The 10709-nt window shown below is 45.1% G+C and overlaps 1 protein-coding gene across 3 annotated transcripts in view; it reads right to left on the bottom strand.

The window, feature by feature from the left end:
* SLC35C1 (solute carrier family 35 member C1) overlaps window positions 1–931 on the bottom strand; it is a 7176-nt gene extending 6245 nt beyond the window's left edge. Inside the window, exon 1 of one of the 3 annotated variants that reach the window (XM_007124973.3) lies at window positions 431–931. In XM_007124973.3, the coding sequence (XP_007125035.3) occupies window positions 431–462 (32 nt within the window). In that variant the 5' untranslated portion in view covers window positions 463–931. The other 2 variants (XM_007124974.4, XM_007124975.4) reach the window with 2 other exon arrangements.
* Between the last annotated feature and the right edge of the window lie 9778 nt (window positions 932–10709).

Genomic DNA, 10709 nt, shown 5'->3' with positions numbered 1-10709 from the left:
TCTCCCGAGCCGGAGACCCCCAGCACCGCCCCCAACCCACCCCACCCCTTCCCCAAACACCCTCTCCAGGCCGGGCTCAGCCGCAAGCTCCGACCCCGGGACTGGCGTTCCCTGGCCGCGAAGGCGACCCCGCGCTCACCCCCTCCTCTGCACCGGCCGCCGGCCCGCGCCACATTGAGCCGCACCTGCAGCGCCGAGCCCAGGGCCGCGCCCGCGGGAGACTACTTCCTGCTCCCAGCTCCGGGCGTGGGCGCCGCGCCAGCCTCGCCGGCCTGCTCCCCACGTGGACCCGGGGTGGCGGCGGGGTGACCCGGGCCGCAGCCTGACCTTGGCCCCGGGTTATCCCACCGGTCGTGGGAGCAGGCCCCCTTCTCTTTCCAAGGCCACCCCAGACCCGGGTATACCGCCCAGGATCCCCAGCTCCAGTTACCGCGGCTTGCACGTCCCAGTACCCGGCTGCATTCGTGGCCCGCTGCCGCGCACCCGGTCTGTGCTTCCCGAAGTGTCTTGGGGAACAGCCGGGATTCTTCCTGCCAGCAGTTAGTGGAGGGTCCCCCTCCCCCTCCCAGGGACGGGGCCTGGGAAATGGTCACCAGCCTGGGCCGTCACTCACCAGACAGCCGGGAGGACCGACTTCTTCCTGGTACCCGCTCTAGCACCAACGTTGGGTAGCTCAGTTCTCCGGAGTTATCGTCATTAAAACTAGGGGTCTGGACCATACCAGTGGGTCTCAACCTCCTTGCTCAAAACCCTAGCTGATATGGTTGAAAGTAGAGACGACTATTTGTGTGTAGGATGTCAAATACCATTTAATTAGTACCATTTGATTTATGGGTGAGATGTCTGAGATTTGCTTCGAAATACTCAGAATACTCACCCCCCCCAAATATCCCCAAAGGTTGATAGATAAAACAAGATAGGCAATTTTTAAAGTTGGGCATGGGAACATGGAGGGTATAGGAGTCTCCTTACTTCTGTGTACATTTGAAAATTTCCATAATAAAAAGGTAAAGCTTATGGAGTACATTTAAAGTCTCACTTGCAACTGCATAAACCCTCGCCCCAGTTTAACACAGCCCTTGGTGGGCTATGGGACCTGGAAGGGTTACAGGGAAATGAGCACCATCCAGCAGCCCCAGGGCAGGTACAGCCTCCGGAGGGTGAGCTCTGCCCCAGACCTGTCCTCTTCCAACCGCTCTGGCTCTTGTTCTGTAATACCTGCACTGCCCCTTCCTCTAGAAATGGGACTTCCTGCTTCCTAGTTATGGGCTGGTCTCCAGGTGGAGGATGCCATCTGATCACCTTGTCACCTTTGAATCAAATTACCCTTTGGGGGAAGGAAAGACTTAAAGGGACTGAGCTGGTCCTCTGACCCCTACTTGGAGAGTCTCATTCCAGGGTCAAACTTTAAAGGTTGTGTGTTTCAGTTTATTAAGAGCAGCCCCTAGGTGCTCTTCTCTCTTAGGCCTGATATTTCACTGTGACAAATACTTTAATGGCAAACAAGGCAAACTTGTCTCTGAGAGGCCCTGGTTTCCTGGAAGGACCCTCCTCCTTGGCACGTTAACAGGAATTAATTTATCTGATGAATGTGCTGTCACCTGGATCCCCTAGGGCAGAGATAGATACTGTATATAGGCCAGATGCACTTCACCAAGAGAGACCCAGGGACAGTCCACACTGGATGTTTGGGGCACAGTCTGGGCTCCCCATGCACCAGGAGACCAAAGTGTATCCCTGTGTCCAGTCCCTCCCCTTATGTTGTACCTGAAATTCCACCATTAGCTTCACTCCCTTGGATTAAGGTTGTAATAGGCCACTACAGTAAATCTCATAGATCCCAATCCTTTTGGCTCTTTATGAGGAAAAGGGGAAGTGGGGATGTTTCTTAGGGGTCTGAAGCCTCAGGAATTATGCACTTTGCACAACCTGCTTTTGAATTTTTCTTAAGGAATCTTAATTGTTTAAACCATTCATAAAGGGTGATGTTTTAGGTCTTGTCAAGAATAATTACCCAGGGTGTGAACTTGGTATGTGGCAGAACATAAGGTCATTAGTGTGGCAGTTGGGCCCTTTTTGGGTGTGGTCCTATTTTCTTGCCGTGGCTGGGAGCCACTGATGACGTCAGAAGAAGACGATGTCTACCCGACAGGGTAAACAGAATTAACCTCCCAGGTGTGCGGGACAGTGGATCGGTAGCAGAAGGGCCTGAGAGCTCCTGGGAACACACGGGTATTGACTATCTCACCCCTGAGTTCAGCAAGTACTCCTGAGCCTACACCATGTAGTGGATATCACTGTTTTCTACCAAAATCCGTTCTCCCATTTGTCCAAGATAATTGGATGGTTGCCCAGCCAGAGAGCACAGTTCCTAGCCTCCCTTGTGGGTAGGTGAACCACATGACTCCGTGGCTGGGGAATGGAGGTGATGTGTTGTACTTTCCAGGTCTAGGCCTTAAATGTTAGGTGGGCGCTCTTCCGTGTTGTCTCCTCCTCTTCCTATAACCTGCAACCCAAATGAGCCTATAACACAGCTGTTACCATGGAGACGAGGTGAGTTTTTAGGGGCTGTGGGAGCAAGATGATGGAAAGAGCCAGGGTCTCTGTGTGGAGTAGAGCCACCTGCCAACCTGCCCTGCCTACCTTGAGACTGTTCTATGAGAGGGGAATCAACTTGCGTGCTTTATACATCTCTGCAGTTATGAAGTGGTCTCTTTGTTAACAGCAGTTAGGCCTTTACCCACAATACCCATCATAGTCTATATTCCCTTCTCCTAGAACATATATGTATTCTCTAGGCAAAATTAAGAAGGCATGACATTGTTAGTCTGATCCCTCTCTCTCTTGCTTTTTCTCTCTCTCAGTTCATTATCTATCTATCTATCCATCCATTCATTCATCCTGTTCCTATCCAGGGCCTGGCACAATTCCTGCCACAAAAGCTGCTCAGTACCTCTTTGTGGAATGAATGAAAGTCACACCACAACTAGGAGTACCTGAAAATCAAGGCTGATTTAAGACCTTTATTGGCCCTATACCCTGAAAAGCTTATAAGTCTCCTCATTCACCCTATATATGATTCAAAATAAAAATTAATACTAAACTGTAAAATAAATGTAAGGAGAGGAAAAAATGTTCTGTTTTTCTCATGGTGATTGGAATATTCTTTGGCAAATAATACATTCTTTCCAGGAAAAAAGAATTATGCCTTTCCTTTGCTGGTACTTGTGGCAGACAGTAAGAATTGCCTACCCCAGGAGTTGGCAAACATTTTCTGTAAAGGACCAGAGAATAAATATTTTAGACTCTGTGGGCCATATGGTCTTTGTCACAACTACTCAACTCTGCTGTTGTAGTGTTGTAACAAATGGGCGCTGCTGTGTTTCAAGAAAACTTTATAGGGACTTCCCTGGTGGCACAGTGGTTAAGAATCCTCCTGCCAATGCAGGGGACACGGGTTCGAGCCCTGGTCCAGGAAGATCCTGCATGCTGCGTAGCAGCTAAGCCCGCATGCCACAACTGCTGAAGCCCGCGCCTAGAGCCCGTGCTCCACAACAAGAGAAGCCACCGCAATGAGAAGGCCTGTGTACTGCAACGAAGAGTAACCCCCGCTCTCCGCAACCAGAGGAAAGCCCGTGTGCAGCAAGGAAAACCCAACGCAACCAAAAATAAAATAAAATAAATAAATTTATATATATAAAAAAAGATAGGCTACAAGGATGTATTGTACATGGGAAGTATAGCCAATATTTTGTAATAACTGTAAATGGATTGTAACCTTTAAAAATTGTATAAAAAATTAAAAAAATGAACACGAAAAGCAACTATACTCCAATGAAAATTAATTTAAAAAATAAAATAGGTAGAGAGAGAAAAAAATGAACAAGAGTCTGGTGTGTGTGCTATTATTAGACACACCATTTCATCCCAGTTATCCCTCAAGGCATGTAGCATGATGCTTGGCATGTAGTAAGTGTACTAGGTTGAGTATAGCGTTCAACCCTCAAACTCATCCCCAGAACCTCAGACTGTGAACTTATTTGGAAATAGGGTTTTTGCAGATGTATTTCATTAAGTTAAAATGAGTTCATACTGGATTAAGTTGGACTCTAAATCCTATGACTGGTGTCCTTATAAGGAGGGAGATTTGGAGACAGAGGTGACACACAGGGCAGAAGGCCATGTGAAGACGGAGGTAGAGGTTGGAGAGGTTGGAGTGATGCAGCTACCAGTTAAGAAACTCCAAGAGTTGCTGGAAAGCACCAGAAGCTAGGAGAGAAGCATGGAACAGATTCTCCTTCAGAGCTTCCAGAAGGAACCAACCTTTGACACCTTGATGGTGGACTTCTGGCTTCCTGAAATGTGAGAGAATAAATCTGCATTGTTTTGAGCCACTGAGTTTGTGATAATTTGTTATGACAGCTCTAGGAAATTAATATGGTAGGTTTGTGAAAAACAAAACCAAAAATTCTTGCTTGACTGATAAATCTCATGATAGCAACACCTTTTTCTCAGTCTTGGCTGGGGGTGATGGGAGAGAGGGTACTAGCAGCTAATTGAATCCTTAGCCCCCTCAGCAGATGGTACTGATTCTCCTGGAGAGACATCAAGGCATAGTGGAAAGCTCCCTAGACTTCTAGTTTTGGGCCTGGTGACTACAATCTTTAGACTTTGGATAATTCTCTCCACCTCTCTGGACCTCAGTTTTCCCATCAGTAAAATGGGAGGAGAGTCAGACTTGCTGGTCTTTAACATAAAAGACTCTGATCCTTGTCCCAGATGGTACATGGAGGGGCAGGGAGAGCTTGTTGAAGCAAAATGTAATGTATTGGCTGATGTCACTGAAAAGTCCAGGGGGAGTGGCTAGCTTGAGGTGCAGCTTGACCCAGCAGCTCAAACAACGTCATTAAACAGATCCTGTCTGGGCTCTTCTCCAAGTGTTGGCTTTGTTCTCAGGCTCCATGTGATGGCAAAAGTCTTCAAGCATTCCAGACTTTATACCATTTAGGTTTTTTTTTTTTTTCCCCGGTACGCGGGCCTCTCACTGCTGTGGCCCCTCCCGTTGCGGAGCACAGGCCCCGGACGCGCAGGCTCAGCGGCCATGGCTCACGGGCCCAGCCGCTCTGCGGCAAGTGGGATTTTCCCGGACCGGGGCACTAACCCGTGTCCCCTGCATTAGCAGGCGGACTCTCAACCACTGCGCCACCAGGGAAGACCATTTTTTTTTTTTTTTTTTTTTTTGTGGTATGCGGGCCTTCCCCTCTTGCGGCCTCTCCCGTTGCGGAGCACAGGCTCCGGACGCGCAGGCCCAGCGGCCATGGCTCACGGGCCCAGCCGCTCCGCGGCACGCGGGATCCTCCCATACCGGGGCGCGAACCCGGTTCCCCCGCATCGGCAGGCGGACACGCAACCACTGCGCCACCAGGGAAGCCCCCTAAATAGACTATTTTTTAGAGCTGTTTTAGGTTCCCAGCAAAATTGAATTGAGCAGAAAGTACAGAGATTTCCTATAAACCCCCTGCCCCACACATGCACAGCTCCCCCATTATCAACATCCCCCACCAGAGCAGTACCTTTGTTAGAATCCATGAACCTACACTGATGCATCATTATCACCCAAAGTCTGTAGTTTACATTAGGGTTCACTCTTGATGCTCTACATTCTGTGAGTTTGGACAAATATACAATGACATATCTACCATTATGGTATCATACAGAGTCACGTCACTGCCCTAAAACATTGCTCAAGTTTCTGTGCGGTGGGGGAAAAAAATCAGTTTCTCGAAAGCCTTGAGGTTTATTCTAATTGGTCTAGCTCAGGTCACATGACCACCCTTGACCAATCATTGTAGCCAGGTGGATAAATCCAGCCTCCCGGCTTAAGGCCTGCAGAGCAAGCTCCGCGCTTGGACCCAGACAAGGTGGTCTGAGAGTAGGTAAGCTTTGGCTCTGGAAATAAAATTTAGGAGGTGTTGCCTGAAGAAGGGGGATGGATGCTGAAATGGCAAACTACCGAGGTCCGCTGTGAGGGGCCTGTTTTGGATGGGGGCAGAGGGTATCTGGAAGGTCGCATGAAACTCTTCCCTCCTCCTTTGCTCCTGTGGTTCCACCTTGTTCAGTGCTCTCCCACGTTCGCCCCTAAACCTGGCTAACTTCTTGTTCTCAGGACTCAGCGCAGACATCGCTTCCTTAGGGAGACCCTCCAATTAGATTAGGTCTCCCTGATGTGCACTCCTGCTGCTTCCCTTTGTTGACGAGGTGTGAAGAGAGTACACACAGGAGGCATCTATTCCTTTTTGGGTAAGAACGTCTTCATCTCCTTTTGGGAGAGCCCCCGCCCTCCTTGGCTCTTGCAATCTTTGGGGGCCATCAATCCACTGCTTACTTTCCTCCAGCCAAAGTGTTACCGAAAGTGGTGGTCTGGCTGCTTGATGCTCTAAAGCTAGTAAAGAGGCAAGGTTGGTGGAATGAAAAGTTCGCTTTATTTCCGAGGCCGGCAACCTGGGGGGGAGGGCAGGCTCCAGTCCAAAGGCCGACTACCCCCCATGACAGAGGGCAAGAGCTTTTATAGACGGGGGGAGAGGGCTACATGAGGAAACAGTACAGTCAGCTCTGACAGTCATCTAGAAATTGGTCATGCAGTGGTCTGATCAGTGCCATCTTGATTGTTTTAAGTACAGTCTATAGTTCCAGAGTCGGTTTGTTCTCATTTCTTTGAGGCCAGTTCTTGGAATTGTGGCAGCTTATGTCATGGCTACAGTCTGGTCATCATGTAGTTAACTTCTTCCACCTGGTGGGGGTCTCAGTATCTATAAGACAGCTCACAGGATGTGGCTCAGAATATTATCTATAGCCCTTGAAGAGAAATTAAGGTCCTTGATTTTGCTTAATGACTAAACAATTATTACTTGGTCTCATTTGACTGTTTTCCTTTGTTTCTACATTTTCTCACTTCTCTGATTAAACTTATTCTTTGGCTAAAGTTTTTCCACAGACAAAAGTCAGGCTGAGGACATGGGGGGCAAGGACCATAGGGTCCTGCCCTGTTTCAAAAGGGGTGGGTATGACCCAGGCCAGACTAATGAGCCCATTGCTTACTTATCCCTTCTCTGAGATGGACAGAAATAACAGTATAACCTAAAATTGGTTACAGCTGATTCATGGTGGCAGCAATGCCCAGAAAACCCATTTACCACTTCCTGCCACTGAGACCCTCAGAGCTGCCCTGCTCACTGTCCTTCCCAGCTTTTTTCTTCAGCTTTTTCCTTGGTTCTGCAAGCAATGCTGAACTCTTCCAATGACCTCCTTTTTGCATAGGGTGGCTGGAGCCTGTATCTATTGCTTACAATCAGAGAACCCTAGATGCTACTGTGGGCATTTCCTTTTGTCCAAGAGGAGGGGTCAAGGCAGGAACCAGCCAGCTCCAGGGAATGAATCTAGCCATCGTAACCCCACTTCTCCCAAAGTGCTGGGGTTCCAAGAACAGGGTGGGAGAAAGGAAAGGGCAGGACAGCAGGAAGTGTAGACCAGGAAGTGTCAATACTGGTGTGTTTGCAGAGCACACTACTTAGTGTGATAAATGTGTGGCATGTAATTGGGAGAGCTAAGTACAGAGAAAGTATCAATAGAATTCCTGTACATAATGTTCAGTTTCTTTAAAGTAAGGTTTATTGAGGTATACATTACATACAGAAAAATTTATATTTTAAGTGTACAGTTTGGTGAATTTTGACAAATGTGTACACTTGGGTAACCACCACAATAATCAAGATAGAGAATAGTTCTATCACCCCCAAAAGTTCCTTCTGGTCACTCGTGAACTGATTTCTGTCCCTATAGTTTTGGTTTTTCCAGAATGTCATGTGAATGGAATCATAGTATATAGCCTTTTGTGTCTGACATCTTTCACCTAGCATATGCTTTTAAGATTCCCCCATGTTGCATGTACCTTAATTTGTTTATCTAGTCACCAGTTGATGGTTGTTTCCAGTTTGGGGGAGGGTATGAATAAAGCTGCTATAAAATTTTGTGTACATGTCTTTGTTGGAGGTCTGTCTTCATCTCTCTTGGGGAGATACCTAGGAGTGGGACAGTTTGGTCTTATGGCAAGTATATTTAACTTTTTAAGAGACTGACAATCTGTTTTCTAAAATGGTCGTACCCACCAGAAATGTATGAGAGTTCCAGTTGTTTTGCATTCTTCTCAGTACTTGGTATTGCCAGCTTAAAATTGTTATCCATTCTAATAAATGTGTAGCGATCACTTATTGTGGTTTTAATTTGCATTCCTCTAGTGACTAATGATGTTGTCTTTTTATGTACCTATGTGCTATTCATACTTCTTTTTTGGTGTCTGTTGTCATGTTTTGCCCATTTCTGAATTGGTTTGTTTGCTTTTCATTATTGAGTTGTGAGAGTTCTTTGTACATCTAGATAAAATCCTTTATCAGATATATGAATAAAAATATTTTTTCCCAGTCTTTAGCTTGTCTTTACATTCTCTCTCTCTCTTTTTTTAAAATTTTATTTATTTATTTATTTATTTATTTTATTTTTGGCTGTGTTGGGTCTTCGTTTCTGTGCGAGGGCTTTCTCTAGTTGCGGCAAGCGGGGGCCACTCTTCATCGCGGTGCGCGGGCCTCTCACTGTCGCGGCCTCTCTTGTTGCGGAGCACAAGCTCCAGACGCGCAGGCTCAGTAATTGTGGCTCATGGGCCTAGTTGCTCTGCGGCATGTGGGATCTTCCCAGACCAGGGCTCGAACCCGTGTCCCCTGCATTGGCAGGCAGATTCTCAACCACTGCGCCACCAGGGAAGCCCCACATTCTCTTAACAGTATCTGTGGAAGTGAAGATGTTTTAAAATTTGATAGTCCAATTTATTAATTTTTTCTTTTATGAATTGTGCTTTTGTATCCGATTTAAAAAATCTTTGCCAACTCAAGATCACACAATTTTCTCCTATGTTTTCTTCTAAGAGTTTTATGGTTTAAGGTTTTCCGTTGAAATCCATGATCCATTTTGAGTTAATTTTGTATGTGGTAAGAGGTGTGAGTCAAGATTCTTCTTATTTTTTTACATAGGTATGTTAAAATGTTCCAGCATAGTTTGTTGAAAATATGTTCTTTCTACTTTTAATTACCTCAGCACCTTTGTTGAAAATCAATTGACTGCATATATGTGGGACTTATTTCTGAACTCTGTTCTATTCCATTGACATATGTATATCTCCATCCTTTCACCATAAATACAAATAATAATATAAATAATTATAATAAATAAATAACATAACCTTATTTTTTAGCTTTACATTAAGTTCTGAAGTCAGGTACTGTGAGCCCACCAACTTTGTCTTCTTTTTAGACAATACTTTGACTAGCCTATGTTCTTTTCTGTTCCATATAAATTTTAGAACTGGCTTGCCAATTTCTACAAAAAAAACCTTGCTGGGGCTCTGTTGAGATTGTACGCAATATATAGATCAATTTGGGGAGAAATGATGTCTTACTTTTAAGTCTTTTGATCCATGAACATCACACATCCCTTTATCTGAGTCTTTGTCTCATCAGTGTTTTGTAGTTTTTAACATACAAACCTTGCACGTATTTTGTTAAATTTATTCCTGATTACTTCAGGTTTTCTGTTACTATTGTAAATGGTTCTTAAAAAAATCTCAATTTCTACTTTATTTCTGTATATAGAATGCAATTGATTTTTGTGTATTGATCTTATATTCTGCAACCTTGCTTGACTCACTTACAAGCTCTAATCACTTTTTAAAACAGCTTTATTGAGTTATAAATCACACATCATACCATTTACCCACTTAAAGTATACAATTCAAGGGTTTTTAATATATTCACAGAAGTGTGCAAGCATCACCACAATCATTTTAGAACATTTTCATCACCCCAGTTAGAACCTTCATATCCGTTAACAGTCACTTCTCATTTTCCCCAAGCCCCTTAGTCCTAGGCAAATAGTAATCTACTTTCTGTCAGTACAGATTTGCCTATACTGGACATTTCATATAAATGAATTCATACAATATGTTGTCTTTTGTGATTAGCTTCTTTTACTGAACATAGTGTTTTCAAAGTTCATTCATGTTTTAGCATGTATCAGCATGTGATTCCTATTTATGGCTGTGTATTAGAGGAGAAAAGAAAAACTATATATATAAAAGGAGATTTATTACAAGGAATTAACTCATGTGATTATGGAGGCTGAGAAGTCCCATGATTTGCCACCTGCAAGATGTAGACCCAGGAGAGCCGGTGGTGTAATTCAGTCTGAGTCAGCAGGCCTGAGAATCAGAGGAGCTGATGGTGTAAATCCCAGTCTGGGGGCAGGAGAGGATGAGATATCTCAGCTCAAGCAGTGAGGCAGAAAATAAAAAGGAGGGGGACAAATTCCTTCTTTCTTTACCTCTTGTTCTACTCAGGCCCTCAATGGATTGGATGATCCTCATGCACATTGGGGAGGGCAATCTCTTTTACTGAGTCTGGCAGTTCAAATGCTAATCTCATCTGGAAATACCTTCACAGGCACACCTAGAAATAATGTTTAATCTGGGCACCTTGTGGCCAGTCAAGTTGACATAAAATGAACCATCACAGGCTGAATAATATTCCAGTGTATGAGTATATCACATTTTATTTATCTGTTCATCAGTTAATGGACTTAGTGTTTCCACTTTTTGGGTATTATAA

This window comes from Physeter macrocephalus, chromosome 16 (assembly GCF_002837175.3).
Source record: "Physeter macrocephalus isolate SW-GA chromosome 16, ASM283717v5, whole genome shotgun sequence".
In the NCBI taxonomy this organism is placed as follows: domain Eukaryota; kingdom Metazoa; phylum Chordata; class Mammalia; order Artiodactyla; family Physeteridae; genus Physeter; species Physeter macrocephalus.
Note: the sequence above shows the minus strand (reverse complement) of the source record. Positions and strands in the feature narration are given on the sequence as shown.